General features: G+C 44.1%; 1 protein-coding gene across 3 annotated transcripts in view; it reads left to right on the plus strand.

Annotated features, from left to right (window-relative positions):
- The window catches only part of LOC149317087 (threonylcarbamoyladenosine tRNA methylthiotransferase-like), a 319,318-nt gene that overhangs the window by 235,024 nt on the left and 62,417 nt on the right, over positions 1-21,877 (plus strand). For all 3 annotated transcript variants that reach the window (XM_089516838.1, XM_089516835.1, XM_089516836.1), the window contains exons 11-12: positions 6,613-6,793; positions 17,585-17,647. In XM_089516838.1, the coding sequence (XP_089372964.1) occupies positions 6,613-6,793; positions 17,585-17,647 (244 nt within the window). The remainder of the gene's footprint in view (positions 1-6,612; positions 6,794-17,584; positions 17,648-21,877) is intronic.

The raw sequence follows: 21,877 nt of genomic DNA on the forward strand, positions 1-21,877 counted from the left end.
TATATGTGGAACAGGCACCCATTAATCTCATAGATATACCATAGCTGTCTTTAAGACATCTCAGTATGTCTCATATTGAATCATCCCACTTTATCCAAACACACACAAAACTCAGCCCAAAATGTAGGACATTTAAGGTCCTCCATTTTTATTAAATGTCCTACATTTTGGGCTGAGTTTTGTCCTGCAGTTGCCCTACAGTTTGGTCTAGATTTTGTCCTACATTTTGTCCCGGGTTTTAGTGGACAATTATGGCAACCCTAAATGTAGCCACTGTTTAGAAAATAATTATAATATTGAACAGTGATCATCATGACAAGACACAAGCTGTATGTTCCATGTTTTGATGCTATACCAGCGTAGTAAATAACTATTTGTAACATAATGAAACCTTTTAAGATCAAGTACTATTGTGTCCCCCATCAGTGTCCCCCACTACCTATCTGCAGTGGTTGGATTGCATGTCCCTGTGAGGGAGAAGCCTGTGCAGCCAAACACCGTTTTGTGATCATGCTGAAAGCTTTAATGATAAATGTAGAGAGGTAACAAAAAATTGGTTGACAGTTCTCAGTGACTGCTGTCATGCTGCAAATGTTAAACCAGTTCTCATGATTGTTTCTCTGATGCAACCCTTAATAAATGCAAACCTTTGGTTTAATAATGACCTTTAGTAATGTGAGCCTGGATCCATCGAGATGCCACTCACTTGTGAGGCATCTCCAAATCCCTTTTTTATGCATTTTAAATCAACACACTCTTGCTCTGAATTTATGCATGTGCGTAGAAGGAGATGTAATTTAAACACATCTGTTCAAATATGCATTTCAGATAAACTTGGTGCTGGTTCTCATAATGTGGCTGAGGTTTTGACGTGTATTATATCCCCAAAGTACACACCAGATGGTATTTATTAGAGATTTAATGGAAATGAAGTTTAAGGATGTTGAGCTTTTGTCTTAAGTCTCTCATTTTAAAGTCATAAAACAGTAATGATCTGAGGTTATAAATCTTTAATGAAGTTTTGTACAAGGTTTCATTTGTATGGGAAGTGTATACTATTTAAGGATAAGTAAGCTCGGGTAGGAGTCCAAACTGAAATTATTCCTTCAAGGAAATTGGTGATGAAAAGTAGATGCACGAAGCATTTCAACTATGTCTGTTTGCTGAGGAAGCCACCTCTAGGATCCTGCTGCTACTGCCATGGAAACAAAAAAGATGGCTTGTTTCGTCAGCACACAGTATGTTTCATATTTCCAAAATGAACCTTTATGTCAATAAGAGCAAAGGGAAAAATCAAAGAAAGTTGGAAAAGCCCACTTAGTAATCAAATGCTATTATTTCCCACCTAAATCTGTTTTTCCCAGTCACTTCCCTATTAATTAGGAAAAACTTCAAAGAAAATTCCTTTCTATTCATTTTGCTGTAGTTGTAATATAATATCTAACAATTATTTAGATAAAAAACATGTATAGACTATGAGTGGCCTGTTGTATATCATCTAACAAACATTTTGTATGACATATTCCAAGCTTAGGCAGTTTGTTTGAAACAGGTTAACTTATTTTAGCTTATTTGCTTCTAGAAAGAAGTACATTGCCTCTGCTAGGCAGGCTGTACATATATATGTGAGTCTTTCCAACACACATAGACCTGAGGTGCTAAAGGATTGGTAGAGAGATTACTGTGTATCGTAGTCTGCTTGTACATGCTTACCTGGTTTTAGCACATGTTTTACCATGCTTTTGCCCATGTCAAAATTTTCCCTACCACTAGGCATAATGATACGCACAGAACTAGTTAAACAAGTGATTAGGTATATAATATAACATCTTATCAATTGATAGAAGTCCTGAGAGATATTACTGTACCTCAAAAAAGCATACAAGTTATTGCCAGAAGATTGGGACAGTATTGCAGATACGTTGATACAAATTATTACGGACAATAGCAAATTGTGATTAAAATGAAGATCTTCCAATAGGATTGTGCTTGTGTGAGAGAAAGTGTGAGTATATCAGTGTATATGAGGTTGCACACAAAGCAGCTGGAATTTAAAATACTTTCCTCAAGCTCAATGTATATTTTATTGAGTTTCATTACAAATGTTTAAAAGAAAACACAGCCGTGTAAAAGCATTGTTGTACTTTTGGTGCTAATAGAACACAATGGAAGTGACAAACTTCCATTGTGTGGAATGGATATAAAAAAATTAGAAGATACAAAGCAATATAGTTGTTATGCAACGGGAACACATGTATGAATAAAAGATGTTAGCAGGTGTCTTGCCAGCATGGATTTATGCTGATACAGTTATTGGCACTATGTACACCACTGGCACATCTCAAATTTCATATAAGTATTTCAGACAAACAGTGATTCGGTGGTTTGAGCATTAGACTCTGGAGACCAGGTTTGAATCCGCACTCAACCATGGAAACCCACTCAACCTCGGAGGAAGGCAAAGACAAACCCCCTTTGAAGAAATCTTGCCAAGGAAACCCCATTATATGTTCGCCTTAGGATTGCCATGAATGAGAAACAGTTTGAAGGCACACAATAACAACAACAACAACAACAGATTTCAGACAGAATGATTAAACAATGTACTTATAGTAAAGCGTACAAATGGAATTTAAAATAGCTTCCTTAAACTGGATTTCTATTTTGCTTTTCTATATAGATGCTAATAGTTAGTTTTATGGTCCTAAAATTGCTTTGTGATATGAAGTCATACTGTCCAGAGAAGCTTTCCTTTAGGTTTTTCTTACTGGTGTTTCAGAGAGCTCCTGGCAAAAACTGGCATTCTTTCTCATTCCTTTGATGTGCCACATAGTGCCACAGCCTCCTGCAGGATGTTTGTAATAGCTTTTGTTGATGAATTACAGTATTTAAATATTTTTGTAGATGAATTGTTTAACTGTTTAATAGATAAAAATGGGACACTTGTACCTCCTTGTTGTTTCTTATCAAGGAAGACTTCCTAAGTATCTCCTCTGTTCCAAATGATGAGGCAGTGCACCATCATTGGGGACGTCTAATGTGGACAGAGTCAGTCCATTAAGATAACCTGATCCCACAGATGTTTATAATTGTCAAAACTGGCACTTTTAATTTGACACATTAAATAACATAGGCTGATATAATAAGGACAGCTGTAATTGCATCACATTTGTAAACTCCTCCAGATATGACAGGAGAAGAAGCAGGAGACAAGTACATGTTCTTGTACACACTGGAAGGAATTCATGAACAGTGTGAAAGCAGTGTGCTCTCTTTTCCAGAAGCATCAAGGATAAATAGTAGCTTTAAATTATCTGCAAAACCCCTTTGTAAAATCTGCTATACACTTAAAGCAGAGTTTGACGAGCCCTATGTGGCCTTTCATATGTCCATGGATTTTATTTCCTGTAATGTCTCTCCTTCAGCTATGTTGGCTAGGGGGATGTGAGTTGCAATTCTGAAACATCTAGAGGGTCCTAAGTTGCCCATATCACTGTGGTTAAATGCTTGTACTGCAGCCACTTGCTCACAAACCACAAGGTTGCGAGTTCAGTACAAGCAAAAGGGCTCAAGCTCTACTCAGGCTTGCATCCTTCCGAGGTCGCTAAAATGAGTACCCAGCTTGTTAGGGGCAATTAGCTTATACTTTGTAAATAATAATAATAATATGATTTATTTATATGCCGCCCAATCACTGGGAATCCAGGCGGCTTACAGCAGAGGGGATAATAGACAGTTCCCTGCCCTCAGTCTTACAATCTAAAAATACACGACACAAAAGGAGAAGGGAATGGTGAGGGGGGATCAGGTCCAGCATTCTTCTCTCCCTCTGAGGCCTGGACCAAGGCAGATGGACTGAAGGGAGGGCTCTGTTTCTTAATCGAGGCCGGGCCCAATGGCGTTGGGCCTGTCCTTTCACTCCTTCCCAGGCCAGAAGATGACAGTTGGAAGGAGGGAGGGGAGTGCTCTTCCTCTTCAGGCCCGATGGTGTTGGGCCTGTCCTTTCACTCCCTCCCAGGCCAGGAGATGACAGTTGGAAGGAGGGAGGGGAGTGCTTAGGGAGTGCTTAAGTTCACTGATACGTGGTATAGAAATGTACTTGCTATTGCTATTGCTACCTGATAGTAAGGTTCACCTTCTAAGCCATCACAGCCTCTGATATATCATTGTACCATGATGCTTACAAGAAATAGTGGACACTTGAGAAGGTGAAAGATTTTTCATAAACTGTAAATGTATTCAGAGTTGATAGAACTTGTGGCTTTATGTTGCTTGAAATGCAAAAACTTTATTATTCATCGTTGGAAGGGAAAAAATTCTTTAGAGCTGCTGACTGTAATACATTTCATTTCTGCAGTACATCTGAAGCCCAGTCCCCAGTGAAATGATGAATGTATGGTAGCTGAGCTGTGCCAATGCAAGTGGCACAGCTCTTTCATGTTTAAAATAATTAATAAACAAACAAATAAATGACTTCTGAACATAGAAAAGAAACATGACAGTGAGAAGGCTGATCTATATGCTTTCTACACAGAATGCTGTATATAGGGGATGTTCTGGAATGGAAGATCAGCAGCATCACTCAAAGACTGACTAGTACTGGAAAGACAATGCTAGTTCTCAGTGAGAATGATTCCATGTCCTCTGGTGCATAATGCTAATCTATGTTCAGTCTCAGAATATATTCTCAATGTATTCTCCTGATGCATACCTTAACTCAGGACAAGAGCCTACCATCAGGACAGCATACAGAGAAACTGAATGGTTCCAATAGGCAAGCAAGTCATAATAATAATAATAATATGTTTTATTTATAGACCGCTATTCTGCAATGATCATAGCGGTGTACAGTAAAAATTGCAATACAATACAAGGTGACAGTTAAAGGTGGGAGAAGTCTCGTCCTTCAGGCAGTCCCTGATGTTGCTGGGTCTCCCTGATTGCTCCCTCTGAGGCCAAGATGACAGTTGAAAGAGGGAGGAGCCTCTTCCTTCAGGCAGTCCCTGATGTTGCTGGTCATGCACCATCTTACTGCACCATTGTATTCAATGGGACTCAAGCACCCATGGAATTTGGTATTCAGGGGGGTCCTGGAACCAAACCAGGATACCAAGGGCCCAGTGTACTTTTATGATTAGGTTCAACATTTTCAACTAGATTGTAAATTAACTTCTCTTATGAAGTTAAAGCTATTTATTTACCTGTTTTGTCCTGTCTGAAAACCCTTTTTAAAAAAAGGAAATAAAAATAATTAGTTTCTGTTTTCCCTATTAAAACCACAAGGGACATTTGGATGCCTGTGCTGCTTCAGAATATATATATATATATATATATATATATATATAAAACCACAAGGGACATTTGGATGCCTGTGCTGCTTCAGAATATATATATATATATATATATATATATATATACACATACACATACATACATACATACATATACATATATAATCTTATTCCATGTCATTCAAAGAAGAATTTTCTTAGTCAGGTGTCATGGACATTTCCCTGTTTCTGCCATGACTGAAACTTCCCATTCACGTTCCCATAGAAACTGGGAAATACACATGAAGTGGATGACATTGCCAATGCTGTAGGTATTACATGCTTTTTCTATTGCCAGCTGTGTCACTAAAATGACTGCTATAACTGAAACTGAAACTGTTTTTTGTCAAATATAATGTACATCTTATTAATCTTTGAGATGTCACAGAGGGCTACCTGCTATTCATTTGTAGAGTAATATAGTCTGCCTCACGTAAGTCTGTCAGATTTTGGTCACATGGGGCAAGAGCAGAATTCAGAATGTTTCTCTGTTCTAACTTTAGATTAAACATACAGGCAGGTCCTGGAAGATTTCAGAAATACAAATTCAGTGCATATGCTGAAGTGCTGGCTTTGCAAAAATCTTCCCCATTTCCCTAGCAGTATACATGAAAAAGGGTGTAGTTCAGTAGTTAACATGCAGTTCAAAGAAAGCATTTGTTTGGATTAGATACTATATCTTTGGCTTTGTTTGAATTACTGTAGGTGCTAAATCAGGAATTTTGCAGATTTCTTCCTATCTCATCATAGTAACTATGTTTTTTTGCCCCAGTATCCAGCACTGCAAAGTGCATTCTGCTTACTAGATCACTTACCTGTTGAAAGGCAGGTTGTATTATCTTCTTTAACAATAATCCCATTTTAACTTTTCTGTAGTCTTTTGGCAAGGATCTGGTTTACAAACCCTAAATCACATTAATGACTTTCCCGAAAGAACCCTGGGAGTTTTATGTTTTTTATGCTGAGAATGACCTATTAGAAATCCTTGTTCCTTCCCAACTAAAATTCCAGGATTTCTTGGAACAAAAACAGGACAATGAAACTACATTAAATTTCTTGTGTTTTCTTTCTTGTGTGTGTGTGTGCATGTGTATATATACTGTCATTATATATATGTATATATAGCTATCATTTCCCACTGCAGATGCAGATTCTGTACAGCTGTCCAGAACTGGGAGGAATCATGATGCAACGCTCTAAAATAAGGAATAGTATTTTGCTAAGGGAGGAAGCTGGCATATCCAAGCTTCAATTTAACTCTTTTTGTTTTCATTCATTTCAGAGTGCCTGGAATAACAATTGCTACAGACATCATTTGTGGGTTTCCAGGGGAAACAGATGAAGATTTTCAAGAAACTCTGAACCTTGTAGAAGAGTATAAGTTTCCAAGTCTTTTTATTAACCAGTTTTACCCACGCCCTGGGACTCCTGCGGCAAAAATGCATCAGGTTCCAGCCCAAATAGTAAGAAGGGGTTTTTTTTTCCTGTCTTTAACAGATAGACTTTGGTTTAAATTAAATTGTTAGTTCCAACTGGAATAAATTTCTATATAGTGAATGAACATTTATATGGAATCATAGAGTTGGAAGGGGCCTCTTAGGCCAATAAGTCCAACACCCTACTCAGTGTAATCCCCATTGATCCAGTAGATCAGTTCCCATTAGGACTAGTGACTTGGTTTTAACTCCTTATGGATGTTATCACACGGGGGAAATTGGAAGATCAATGCAGTGTGATCCCGGATGCAATCATGCGGCTTCACGTTATTGCACTAGAGGTTATCACACGTAATCGAAGTCAATGCTACGTCAATTCGAAACCAATCCAGGGTCAACCGAGAGATGTGTAAACTCGGGGAAATACAGAATTTACAAATCCTGTTCCACTCCAAAGTTGCATTCAATTGGAATTTGGCAGGTATGGAACGCATGTCTCAGTAGCCCTTGGATTGCCTTCAAATCAGACTACAATTCCCAAGCTCCTTTGCTGGCTGCAATTCCTCCCTCCCTCCCTCCGGGTGTGGGGGGCTTTTCTCTCAGCCTCTCAGAGTACTTCTGGAGCTATTTTGGGGATGAAGCAGCCCTCCCACAGAGACACACATACACCGCCTCCCTCCCTCCTCCTCTCATCCCTTTCTGTCTTTTTCCCTTTGCAAACCCACCCTCTCCAAATGGAGGGAAGGAATTGGCTCTCTCTTTCTCTCTAGTGAACCTGTCACAGGGTTTTCTTGGCAGGTTTATTCAAATGGGCTTTGCCATTGCCATTTTCTGAGGAGACTGAGAGAGTTTGACTTGCACCAGGTCACCCAGTGGGATTTGCTGCCTGTCTTCTAGAGACATAGTCCAATGCTCAAACCAAGTACAAGGTTGTTTTGGACAGGTTTTGAATTGGTGAATTACCTAAATAATGTGAAATAAGGGGTAATGAATGCACAAATAACGTGAATTGCCTACATAATGTGGAATAAAGGGTAATGAATGAACAAATAACTTGAAACAAGGCAAAACCACGGGAACCGGAAGCAAGCCCCGCGGGAAGTCACGATCCGATTCTGTCCTCACCACGCATGTGCAGGGATGCTAATTCTAATTCTAGACTACGATGGGTACATACTCATATGATAATTTCTTTTGCATTAGCACTACTTTGGCTTTGGGATGGACGCTGTGTTCTTCTGTGGTGTCATAGCCATCCATGTACTTGTGTTCATTTCCGAATTGGCCCTATTTTCTTTTATTTCAAAATTGAGAGACATTCCTCCCGTGTGATAACGTCCTATGAAAAGTAATGTGGTGTTGACAGAAAGGAAATAAATGTGGATGCAATGAGCCCTTTTTGTTTGTTTCTTTACTTAGAAGCTATATTGTGCAACAAATTGAGGGTTTTATTGGTCTTATTCAATTTGGAATCTTATTAAAATGCCTTATAATTAAATATATAGTTAAATCTAATTAGAGTCTAGATTGATTGTGGTTTGGTTTATTAACAGTTAATACAATTGTGATATAAGTAAGAATAGGGGACAGAGCGGAGAGCAGGAGGGATAATGAGTGGGGAAAAAGAAAGGAACTTCAAAGTTAAACATGATGGAGAAGGTGGGAATGGGTTTCTAGAGTGTGCCATGTGCTCCCCATTGCCAAAGTTCTGACTGATTTTCAGATGTAGACCATTGGTGGAGCAGGCAAACTATTTCCTGACATTGGTATGTCAAGTATCTTTTCTGGAATACTGTAAAATAGGCTTCTTTTTTTTTTCTTTTTTTTTTTACTGAAGAAAGGGATGCATGTGCATTTTTTCCATATTTATCTACATGTAAAACAGGTCTGGGATGTCTCTGACATCATAAGGCAGTTTTCCTTCAGAATATGAATCCTCAGCAAGCTATCTATATCTTCCAGCTCATCTGTATTCTTCCAGCTTTGACTAAGAGTTTCATTTAAAAGAGAACATGAATAATAGTCAGGAAATTGTAAGCAGGACCCACAGTGAAATCTATTCACATTTCCTTTTGTACATTACTTATATACCATACTCAACTTTGGTAACCCTTGGGATATGCTATGGCCAGGTGGCCTGCCAAAAAGGTTCAGTTCTGGCTTTGAAAAATTGAGTTTTTAAAATGTAAGCAAAGAAAAGCTGTTTGGTTGCCTGTTTAAAAGGTGATTGGCACTTCTGCAGGATTCCAGGAGGGACTATACATCCCTTTTGCCTCTGCTGCCTTTAAATTTACAACCTACTGCCATTCTTGACACAGCTCTTCTGTGGCAGGAGGACAACTGCTTGTTATGAACGTTTTGCTCCATCCTACCATGGAGCAGCAGCAGCAACCTAGTTAACCCTTATCTAATCTAATGAAGAGTTGGCACCAACCAGAGACCCTCCAACAAGACTCTGATCATGAGCTGGGCATTGCTAAGGGAATCCAGAAGTAGTTGGCACTTGGGTAGTATATTATGCAGAGATAGTGTAAGAAAGAAGTACAATGGGTCTGTTAACTCCTGTGGAAGTAAGAATCTTAGGCCCGTTACAGATGGGCCTAAAAGTGTGCGCTCTGCGCATGCTAGGGTTACAAAAGGGGCGTCCTTTCTGGACGCCCCCAACCCTGGGATGCACGGAGCACGCACAAAATGGCGGTGGCCGTTCCACACGGCCACCGCCATTACTACATCACGACTGCACCACCTCTAAATGGCCCCAGAAGTTCCAGGTTTGCATCGCTGGGCGCAGCCTTTAGAGGGCTGCACCCAGCGACACAAAGGAAAAAGGGGCCAAGCGGCCCCTTTCTCCTCCTCCCCGCCGCCGCAGGGTGTCCTTGGGGCTTGAAGCCCCAAGGACACCCCTTTCCAGGCCTCGGGGAAGTGGCCTTTTGCCACTTCCCCACGGCCTGGAAAGCGGTGGATCGGGGCCTCAGCGGCTGCCACTCTGGCCACTGAGGCCCCGATCCAGCGGGGAAAGGGGCGGGTGCAGGCCGCCGCTTTTCGGCGGTCTGTAACGCGCCTTAGTAAGACTCATGCTGTAGTAAACCCTAATATATCACACTATCCAGACTGCTGCCTGGCATAGTGGTTTTCAAGAGAATGTACTAGACATATTCAGATGTAGTATAAAATCCAGATGAATAACATTTTAAGTAGAGTTCAAACATTATAGTGAAATGTTTATTTGAAGTACTTAACCCTCTCACTGGTAAATATCATCCTGATCCATCATACTGGACAAGCCCAAGCCTGTTGGATATCACCTGTACTATTGGCCACAGAAAGTATAATTTCTTAATTAAACCAGGAATAATGTCCAGGAATGTCTTAGCATTTAGCTTACAACTGGCTCAGCTATATATTTTAGAAACATGTTGCAGACTTCAGAAATAATGGTCTTAACATTTTCTAAAACTCAGTCAGGAATGTAGTTATGCATCTGCTCCCTAATATTCTCATTGAGAAAATATATTTCCATCCTAGTGCTGCTAGACTGTACAGATAAAAGTAATACTGCATCTCAAAATTGCATTCTTTTCTAATGTTGGAAATAGTGCTCAGGATGAAAAGCTGGCTCTCAGCCTGGTTTGGCTCATGGAAATATCAATGTGTTTTTTGAGTTGTATATTACCATCATATATATTTTGTAAGTAAATCCATGAGTGAATTGACTTTGCAGATATATAATCATTTCAGAAACACAACAGCCTTATTTGCTCAAATAAGCCCAAAATTTCTTCTTTCTGTGATCCTCCTCTCCATCTTACTCCACCCCACCCACAGCCACAAAGGAGGGGAAATAGATGTTGTAGTAAATTGAAATTCGCATACAATACTATTTGGAGCCATGAGCCCATTTCCTTCCCCAGAGAGAGTTCCTCTATATTGCATTATGCCTAAGCTTGGGGAAGTTACTTTTTGGGGCTCTGAGTCCCAGAATCCAACTGGCTGCACACATTGCATGTAAGTTGGAGTGCAGAAAAGTAACTTTTCCATTCTCTGACTAAATCTTGAATACTCAGAAAGTAACACAAAATCCCATGGCTTTCTAAATGTCTCCAAGGTACAGTGTAGTTTCAGGGAGAGGCTCTGATACGTCTCAGTTCTCTTGAAATCAGGGAATCTTCATGCTTCTCTTGGTTCAAAGCTGGATGGGAATTTTTCCTGATGTTGTGCTCTCCCCAAAACAGACAAACACTTAACAGAGGCAAGCTGGTAAGTGCATTTCTGGATTCTTGCAGATTACTGTAAGTGTACATTTCACACTAGTAATAATGTTTCCCTCCTCAAGAAGTTATTAATTATTTGACTTACTTTCTGGGCAAAATTGTATTAAGTGGTGTAACTTGAATTTTGAGGAAAATATATTTCTTCTTCGTGGTCTCTGCGAATCATACAAATGGGTTTTACTGCGCCTGCTGGAATCACTGGGCAAAGTTTACTTTGCAACATATAGAAACTTTTTGGCGGTAACTCCGCCCACCCGTTATAAGGCCCCTGGTTTCCCGCTCTTTCCCCAGTTCCTTTTTTCCGCCGTGCTAGTGGCTGCTTGGAACTTCGCTCTCGCTTTTCGGATTTCACTGGTGTTTTTGACTCGGACTGTTTCACTTCGGCGTTTGTCTTCTCCCCCCCCTGACTTCGGACCGTCTTTGACTTGCCTTTGGACCTCACTTCTTGACTCAGGATGTCTCCTCCATTCAAGAAATGTGACATCTGCAGCGGGAAAGTTCCTGTTCAGGACCCCCATTCTTCTTGCCTCTTTTGCTTGGGCCGAGACCACGACCCCAGGGTATGCAGCCTCTGTAAGTCGATGTCCACCCAAGCTCGCAAGAATCGGGAGTCGCGGCTGACGTCCGCTATCGCCCAGGGCAAGATCAGGGAGGGGGACCCTCGTCCTGCGTCAGCTCCTACGGCCTCTGCTCCAGCCGTCCAGGCTCATAGTGGCCCTTCGAGTGCGCCCCCTTCCACGTCATTGGGACATGACTTGGGGCGCGCGGACGCCTCTCGCCCGTCGGCCCGCGGTGCCGCTCCCAAAGCCCCTAAAAAACCGGGGTCAGTGGTTCAGGACGCGGCTCCCAGCCGCAAGAAAGGGGCCTCCGCCGAGACATCGGGGACTTCCCAGACGGCTCCGGAGAAAAAGACCTCCTCGGGATCTTCTGTCAAGAGGTCCAAGTCTAAGTCCGGATCGTCGGACCCATCTAATCGGGCCGGACCGGAGGACCCCGCACCGAGAGGCGCCGCCTCCGAGGAACCCTCGGGCTCGAGGGATTCCGCCGCCCGCACTGAGGATCGTGCTGGCCGTACGGCTTCCATCTCGGAGTCCCCGATCCAATTTTTCCCTCCGGATGAGCCGTCTCGCCATAAGTCTACCAAGAAGAGGCAGCTATCGGCCCCGGAGACGACTTCTGCTTCTTCGGCTAAGAAGCCCAAGTCGACCTCTCAGCTTGGCTCTCCTTCCAAGAGGCGCTCCGTCGATGCTTCCCTTCCTCGGAAGTCTCATCGTGAGCCCCGTCGGGACCGCCCGCGGCCCGATTCTCCGAGCCGAGTTGACCCTCTGGCCACACCGATGGCGGTCAGTCGCTCATCCACGGGACGTCTTGAACACTCCCCGGCGGGTACCCGTGACCGGGACACCGCCGCCCAGACGTTACCAGTCCAGACTCAATCGGCGACGACGCTTCCCTTCCTCCTCTCGGACGACGAGGAGGTCGTTGATCAACCGCCGAGGTCTCCATCTCCAGTTTCTCTGGCTCCACGCTCTCCACCCGATCCTCAATACTATTATGACTCGGAGACTGACCAATTCTTTCTCCCAGTCCCTAGAGAGGTGGCTCTAGCCAAGCCTGTCCGGAGTCGTGATCGTCCCCGTGATTCAAATCAGCCTCGGGACCAAGACCGCCACCGTCATGAGTTCTCTGACCGACCAGAACCATCGGTACCGGCTCCGCCTCTGCGTGCAGGCAAGTCTGTCCAACACTCCAGACTGTATTCTGCGGTGGACGTGGTGGCTTCGGAGTCCGAACCCGAGCCTATGGGCTCAGAATATTCCTCGGCCGAAGATGACCCAGCCCAGGACTCCCCACAGCTTTTACACCATCCTGAAGCAGCTTCTCCTACGGATGACGTCAGGTCCTTTCTCGAACACGTCATCAAGATGTCCAGGGCCCTGGACATTGAACTTGCATACCCCGAGGAAGAGGCCAGAGACCCCCTCGAACGCAGGGTTCGCAGCCGGGCTCTTTCAACACCCTTGGTCCCGTTCATGCCGTCCCTGGAAGCCCTGGTCAGACGTTCTTGGGACTGCCCCTCCTCTCTCCTGGGTCCGCCGCGCAAGATTGAATCCCTCTACAAGGTCTCGGCCCCTTCTGCTCCGTGGCTTACCTCTCACCCCCGGCAGAACTCAGCAATTGTCGAGGGTGCCCAACAGACCTCAACTCAGCGTCAAGCGGCGGTCCCGTTTGACAAAGAGGCTAAAAAGATTGATGCCTTGGCCAGGAAGGCATACGCGGCTGCAGCACTCGCGGTGAAGGCAACCAACTACACCGCTTGTATGGGGGCCTACATACAAACCCTTATGGAGGGCATCTCTCCTATTGTGCCCGACGTCCCGGATGAGGCCCAGCGGACCCTTACAGAGATTAGGGATGAGGCCCACTCCATCGGCGCGTGGCTCATCACCGCGTCCAGAAACGTGGTGGAATGTTCGGGCAGAGCCATGGCAGCCTCCATTGCCCTAAGGAGACATGCCTGGTTGCGGGGATCAGACCTCAACACCAACGTTAGGTCAACCATTGAAGACATGCCGATAGACGACTCTGGCCTCTTCCATGCGGAGACGGACGACAAGCTGAACCGAAAGTTCAGATTGAAGGCGGCGGCGAGGAAGCATGGTATGTCTGCCCCTGCCCCGGCTCCCTTCCGTAAGAGGTTCCGCCCTTGGCAACAGCAGCAGGGCCAGTTCAACAGGTCTTCTTACCAGGACCGGCAATTTCACCAGCAGGGCGCCCAGCGCCAAAGGTACCCGTCTCAGTCCCCATCGTCCTCGGGCCGCCGCAATCAGTCTTCCCGGTACCGTAGGAACCGACGACAAGACTCTGACCAATCCAAAAAGAGGGCATGAGACCTTCCCGCGCACTTCGCCTCCCGTAGTTGCTTTTTGGACATCCTTAAGCCCTTTGTCACCATATGGGCCTCCATCTCCTCCGACTCTTGGGTGCTAAACATCGTCCGTAGGGGCTATACCCTCGAGTTCGAAGAGCTCCCGCCCACCGGAGCTTTCATTTCCACCCCACCCTCGGACACCCTTCTCGACGAAGTGCGCGCTTTATTGGACAAAGGGGCTATTTCCCCATTACCCCCTCACTCTTTCCATAAGGCCTTTTTTTCCAGGTACTTCACGGTACCGAAGCCCGACGGTGGCATTAGACCAATCCTGGACTTAAGGAACTTAAACCTCTTCCTCCAGTACCGCCGGTTTCGTATGGTAACCCTAGCCTCTATTTTGCCCCTTCTCCGCCAGGACCTGTGGTTCGCGACGGTCGATCTGAAGGACGCCTACTTTCACATCGGAATCCGGGAGTCCCACCGGAGATTCCTCGCCTTCGCCGTCGGCTCAGACGCATACCACTACAACGTGCTTCCGTTCGGCCTTGCCACAGCTCCGCGGGTCTTCACGAAGTGCATGGCCCCGGTGGTTGCATATCTCCACAGAAGGGGCTACAGAGTCTTCCCTTATTTGGACGACTGGCTTTTTGTCGCAGACTCCGAGGAGGACCTCCAAGAGGCTATTTCATTCGCCACCTGACTGCTGGACTCTCTCGGGCTGGTAATCAACAAGGAAAAGTCCCACTTCATTCCATCCAAACAGGTCAAATTCATCGGGGCCATCCTCGATTCCGAAAGGTGCTCCGCCTTTCTTCCTGCAGACCGTTTCCGAGCACTGGTGACAGCGCTAAGACCCTGCATCTCCCACAGAAGAGTCAGGGCCAGGGACGTCCAAATCGCCTTGGGCCACATGGCATCAACGACCTTCGTGACGCCATGGTCGAGACTTCGCCTACGCCCGCTCCAGGCTTGGTTTCTTACGGTCTTCTCCTCGACCGAGGATTCCCCATCCAAGTGGTTGACGGTGCCGAGACCGGTAGCCGCCTCCCTCAACTGGTGGCTGGACAAGCACAACGTGTGCGTCGGAATGCCCTTTCACCAACCACAACCACAGGTGACGCTGACAACCGATGCTTCCCTAGAGGGCTGGGGCGCCCACCTCCTCGACCTAGTCGTAAAGGACAGATGGTCGGATGCGGACAGTCTTCTTCACATCAATGCCCTCGAGATGCTCGCGGTCGAAAAGGCGCTGAAGGCCTTCGAACCCGCTGTGACAGGCAAGGTGGTGCTCTTGAGGACGGACAATACCACCGTGATGTATTACATCAACAAGCAGGGTGGCACCAAGTCAAGGACTCTCCTCGAGTTCACCCTCCGCATCTGGGATTGGTGCATTCAGAGACAAGTTCTTCTTCAATCAATCCACCTACCAGGAGAGGACAACGACTTGGCAGACCGCCTGAGCAGATCGTCTTCGGTGTGCCACGAATGGAGGCTCCATCCGGAAACGGTCAGCGTTTTGTTCGACAGGTGGGGAACCCCCCAGATCGACCTCTTCGCGACCGCTTGGAACAGCCATTGTCCCCAGTTCTGCTCCAGGAGGCCAATGACCGGATCCCTCGGAGACGCATTCGCCTTCCTGTGGTCGGGGGAGTTCCTTTACGCTTTCCCCCCCTTCCCTCTCATCATCAGGGTGGTCTCCAAGATGATGCTAAACCATACGGACGCGATCCTGATCACGCCATGGTGGCCGAGACAACCTTGGTTCGCATCCCTTCTGCATCTCTCCAGACGGTGCTTTCTTCGCCTCGAGACTCGCCCGGACCTGCTGTCGATCCAGGACGGACGGATTCTCCACCCCGACATCGACAACCTGCCGCTGGTAGCCTGGAGGATTCAGCCCTGACTGCCCTGCCGGAGTCGGTGAGGACGGTGATCTTGGCTGCGAGGAAACCTTCTACCCAGCGTTCTTACGCCCTGAAATGGAAGAGATTTTGCCTCTTCCTTGACCAAAAGGGCCTGTCTCCTGCACAAGTGTCCACTCCAGTGGTGCTGGAGTTCTTGATGGCGCTTTTGGATGGAGGGCTCTCCCTCACGTCCATCAAATGTTACCTGTCTGCCATCTGTGCAAAATATCAGTTCGGGGGGAGGGTTTCTTTTTTCAAAGATCCTTTGGTAAAGGGATTCTTAAAGGGTTGTGCCAACCTGCACCCTCCAGTGTCGGTACCGACGCCGGCTTGGAACCTGGAGTCGGTATTGTCGGCGCTCCAATCCAAGCCCTTTGAACCCATGGCCACAGCGGACTTGAGACTGTTGACTTGGAAAACCGCTTTCCTTGTGGCCATCACGTCTGCCCGCCGGGCGGGCGAACTTTGTGCCTTACGGAGGGACCAACCTTTCTTGAGGTTCCACAAGGACAAAGTGGTCCTCCGTACGGATATCACTTTTCTGCCGAAGGTGGTGTCTGCCTTTCATATGTGCCAGGACATTGTGTTGCCCACTCTCGCATCCGACCCATCGTCGGATGAGGAGCGACGCCTACACTCTCTTGACGTCAGGAGAGCGTTGGCATTCTACCTGGACAGAACTGCCGCATCCAGTCGGTCCGAGAGACTTTTCCAGTGCTACTCGGAACCGAAAAAAGGGTTGCCGGTATCTCCGCAGAGGCTGTCTAAGTGGGTGGCCGGTACCATCCATCTCTGCTATGAACTGTTGGGAAAGCCTCTCCCGGGCAGGGTTCGGTCCCATTCCACGAGATCAATGGCGGCATCCTCGGCATTCCTGTCAGGGATCCCCTTGGAGGATGTTTGCAAGGCCGCTGTTTGGTCCCAACCTTTAACTTTTATAAAACACTATAGGTTGGAGACCAGAGCCATCCGAGACGCAGCATTCGGGAGGGCTGTGTTGGTTTCAGGGTTGCATTGAGTGCACTACTGATGTATTGTATTATACGGTTTATACTGTTTTTACTGCTAAATGTTGATTTGCACACGTCCTATGGGATCGGTCTTGCATGACCTCTGTTCCCTTCTCAGGTTTAGCAAAGCTATTGCTATGTGATCTGTGCTTGAACAAAGACTGACTCTTTTTATGGTTCAAGGTGTTTATTGTAATAAAATTACCTGTGGTTCACCATATTTTGGTCTCAGGACACTCCCTCCGCCGCAGACCTTAGCTTGTCAGTCTAAACCCATTTGTATGATTCGCAGAGACCACGAAGAAGAAGGACAGGTTGCTTACCTGTAACAGTATTTCTTCGAGTGGTCATCTGCGAATACATACAAATCCCACCCGTCCATCCCCTCAGTGTCCTGCTCTTATTGGCTCTTCCATCGCCTGCTTGGCGGAAAAATTTCGGAACTGGGGAAAGAGCGGGAAACCAGGGGCCTTATAACGGGTGGGCGGAGTTACCGCCAAAAAGTTTCTATATGTTGCAAAGTAAACTTTGCCCAGTGATTCCAGTAGGTTCCAAGCAGCACTGCGCAGGCGCAGTAAAACCCATTTGTATGTATTCGCAGATGACCACTCGAAGAAATACTGTTACAGGTAAGCAACCTGTCCTTCCATAGCTCAAATTCCTATTTGCCTATATCCATGTATGCAACAGTAAGGATATGTAATCCTTTTAGTTTTTCAGATCTATAATAATACATCTTCCTTGTTTTCCTCCAGAAAAAACAAAGAACAAAAGAACTGTCACGATTGTTTCATTCATACAGCCCGTATGATCACAAGGTAAATTTTAAATGCATTAATACTTTAATTAGCATGCCAGTGAAGATGGTGTATATTTCAGCCATATTGACCCCCAGTGATGAGTCAAACTTTATTTCCTGCTCTGGGTGAGGTACTGCTAGGATTCTTAGAGATGTGACCTGTAGTGTGAAAGGAGAGTGTTGAGGTATGCTTTAAAAAGTGTATCAGGTCAATTTCATTATAATCAGAGACCCAAAACACATGGGCCAAATAAGGTGTCTTCCAGCTGCTTTGGGGTCATGGCAAGCTGTGCCAAGGCCATGCCAAGCTGGCAAGAGCTGGCTCTTTAAGGAGGAAATTTAATCAACCCCTGCCGGCTGCTGGGTTGAGACTGTGGCAGCAGCCCACATTGGGAGCAGGTTGTGCAGTCACTGCAGTCTTGACCCAGTCAGGGCCAGAGGCCACTCCTTCCAGGCTGTCTGCTTCAGCCCATAGAGGAAATAAAGATGCTGGGGAGGATCCAATAGTGTTATTTTGTTTATTGGAACTGCTTCCATTAGCAGAACCAATAGAGGTCTGACTCCACTGCAGGCCCTACCTGCCTGCCTTCAAAGCCTGCTCTTGAGGTCTGGAGGCAGAGATTTTGAGATTGCCCATACAAGGTTTTCAGATTGTGTGAAGGGCTACAGGGCAGAGGAGAGGAAGATTCCCATCAGGCTTGCAGGTGCTGGCTAGTAAAAAATGGATTTAGGCCTCAATAGTGCACACTGGCATTCTCTCAAAAGCATTGTAGCTGCTGAAGAAGCTTGGTCGCATCACCTAGGGCCTAATTCTGCCAAGGCAAGAGTATGGTTCATGTTAGCAATAGCAATAGCAGCTTCATTTATATACTGCTTCATACTGAACTAAGCCGTCTCTAAGTGGTTTACAACTGTAAGCTAATTACCCCCAGCAAACTGGGTACTCATTTTAGCAGCCTTGGAAGGAAGCAAGCCTGAGTCGAGCTTGAACCCTGGCTGGTGTTGAACTCTCAACCTTATGGTTTTGAGTGAATGGCTGCAGTACAGGCATTTAACCAATGCGCCACCAGGGTAGTGTTACCTGTGCTATGTTACATTGCCAACAAAGGCACTAGCCTATATAGGAAGACCTATAAAGCCTTACACGGTTTGGGTCCAGGTTATTTGAAGGACCATAGCTCTCTTATGAGCCAATCAGAGTGCTAAGATCAACGAGAGAAGCCCATCTCTCTGTCCCACCCTCTTAGGTTCGTTTGGTGGGAACAAGGGAGAGGGCCTTCTTGGTGGCTGCCACAAGACTTTGGAACTCCCTTCCTAGAGAAGCCAGGATGGCTGTTCTCTTTTTGACGGCAGGTAAAAACATTTTTGTGTCATCAGGCATTTTCAGACTGATGAAGGTTGCACTTTTAAATGTTGTTCAATTCAGATTTTAGATTTGTATATATACAGGAATCCCCTACTTACCTGACAGGGCCCAGAGGACTGTCAGAAAGTGGAATTGCTTGAAAAGTGGAACTCAGGGTTTTTTTTAGCTTGCAAATTAATTTTGACCACTGGAAACATAAACGACATACTATATCAGTTTTGAATAAGCTAAATTAACATACTATATGTGTACAAATGTGTGAGCGAGCAGTCCATAATGAGCCTCATAGGCAAGAAGAACTGACAAAAGAGTGGAACCCCTGTCAAATTAATGGAACTTGTTTGTAATTTGAAGGCTTTGAAAGAGTGAATCGGTGAATTATGAGGCATAAAAAGGCGGAGGAAGCCTATAGTTTTTAAGTACATTTTATTGTTTTTAGACATTATACTTTTAAAATGTTTTGTGTTGATTTTAATATGTGTTGTTTTAAATTTGCTTTTAAACCCTTTGAGTAACTATACTGGGAAAAAGGCAGGAGATAAATAAATAGTCTCATTCCAAATAATTCGTTCAGTCTTGGAGTACCACTGTAAAAGCTTAATTTCAAAAATGTTAAAGCTTGTGTAAACTGATTAAGTAGGACTTCTGAAGGGAATATTGTATTACATTATGCAGCTGGAGCTGGTTTAAACTAAAAGTAATAGTAGATCAATTAAGATCTAATAAAGAGCAGCCAGTGAAGAGCCAAAAGCTTTGATATTTTTTCCTTGTCTGAATTCCCTAGTGGCACAATTCTTTTTTTCATTCATGGTACCCATTTTTTTTAAAATCCCTTATTCTTTTGTTAGCACCTATATTGAAACTGGCCATTTACAACCTCTGCTGCTTTCATATCCTTTGTGGCACTATATCAAAGTATCTTCAAATGATTTTGACTTTGACTGTGAATTTACAGACTTATTTTTCAAATTACTGATCAGGAGGTGAAAAGAATCAGGGAATGAATATATATATATGTGTGTGTGTGTGAAAAGAATATAAATGTGTGGACTTGTTCTTCAGGGTCATGGTTTTTGAGCGGGTCTTGGAAATGGGCATGAAACAATAAGAGAAGTGCGCTAAGTTTGGGCAGATGTAGTCTTGGACATCAAGTAATCTTTGCTGTTTACACTTTACAATTAAATCTTATTTTGTGTCTCAACCACTCAATTTTCTTTTTGTATTTCTCCACCCCAAACTTCCCAAAAACTTGGTAGCAGCTTTTGTATGCAAACCCTATGCTGTTGTTCTTAGTTTAAACATTTGGTGTAACCTAATAATGTTCACATCAGACTACAATGACTAGGTTACAGTTTCTGTAATTTAATACATTGATGCAGCTGCTGCCATATTGGGGGGAGATGGCAAATTAAATCACTTTACGTATTTTTAGAACCTAATGTTTTCCACAGATATAATTTTTTAAAGGATTATTCTTTACATTTCTTGGAAGTACATTTATTAGAATGACTTTAGTGGAATGTATTTCCACATCATGGCTATAATCCAGCAAAATCCTAAACTTTGAAGGGGAGGTTACCTTTTCCACCCTCCTTTTCCTTACTTTCTTTCTAACACAACTGCATTCTGATTTGCAAGAGGCTGATAAATTGGAAAAATGTGTACACAAAACTGAATTAGGGGTAAAAGACTTAAAACTGTAGCAGAAATATTTCCACATGGAATATAAAGCATAAAATGTAATAATTGTAAAGCTGCATTTTATCCTTGTAGAGATACGGTATTCCCTCCTTTGTATCTTGATATTTCTACAAGGAAAATTTTGTCTCTTGTAGTCTGATGTTTAGCATTTCATTTCCCACTATGCTCAAAAAGAAAAGATGGAACACAGGCAAAGGTTGCAGGAGGCAACAATATCTGTGCATTTCAGGGTCTTTTTACTACAGTCGTCCCTCCATTTTCACGGACTTCAACTCCACGGTCTCCGTTCTGTGCGGATCGGCAATGCCGTAGAGTTTTTACCTACATTGTTTATGTAGTTCTGTGTGGATTCTGTGACAAAATGTGATCCCGAGGAAATCAAATGTCCCCTTCTATTACAAGTAAGTTAGAGTACAGCCTCTCTATATATTTTTATGGTTCAATATAATAAAAACTCTGGCTTCATGGATAAGGCCAGGACCTGATCACTCACTTCTAGGAACCATAGAAAACTTTCATTTTATTAAGTGTGTCATTTATTTTGTTGGATTTTGTAGTATCTGAATGCACTTGCTCAGTAACATTGATTTTTATTCCTCTGAGGTTTTGAGGTACTAAGGTACTAATACCCTTCATACTAATTAGGGTATATCTTCATCAGTAAGGCTTTCAAAGGACATTGTTCAGGTACACTGTAGTTATTGTAAAGGAGACAGAAGGGGAAAAGGCAAAGGTTAATTCAATCTTCACATGGCTGTTAAAAACCCTGTGGATAAACATGTCATATCTAACAAATGACTACAGCTGATGAGATTTCTTTCTTTTTTCTTTTTAATTTTATTAAACACATATACAGATATACATATAAACACATATATCAATACATACACAAAAACATAAACAACACAGATCTTTCATATTGCAGATGATATTGTTCTTGAAGACAAAGTGCAAATTCTTGCACATATATATGTGTATACATGCCTCATCTATGTCGTTTTCTTGTTACAATAACTCTTAAAAAGCATAATATTTTCCATCTAACATATGTATCCATAACTTTGTCTTTCTTAAGAAAGTTTGGTTTGTTACTTAAATTTCCTTCCTTACAGGGTATATTGAATTTTATTCTCAGTTTGTACTCGTGATTTCTCTTTCTTACACACAACAATTTTCTATTGA

The sequence above is a fragment of the Sceloporus occidentalis genome, unplaced genomic scaffold (genome assembly GCF_023333645.1).
Source record: "Sceloporus occidentalis isolate IW3139 unplaced genomic scaffold, rSceOcc1.0.p SCAF_3, whole genome shotgun sequence".
Classification (NCBI taxonomy): Eukaryota; Metazoa; Chordata; class Lepidosauria; order Squamata; family Phrynosomatidae; genus Sceloporus; species Sceloporus occidentalis.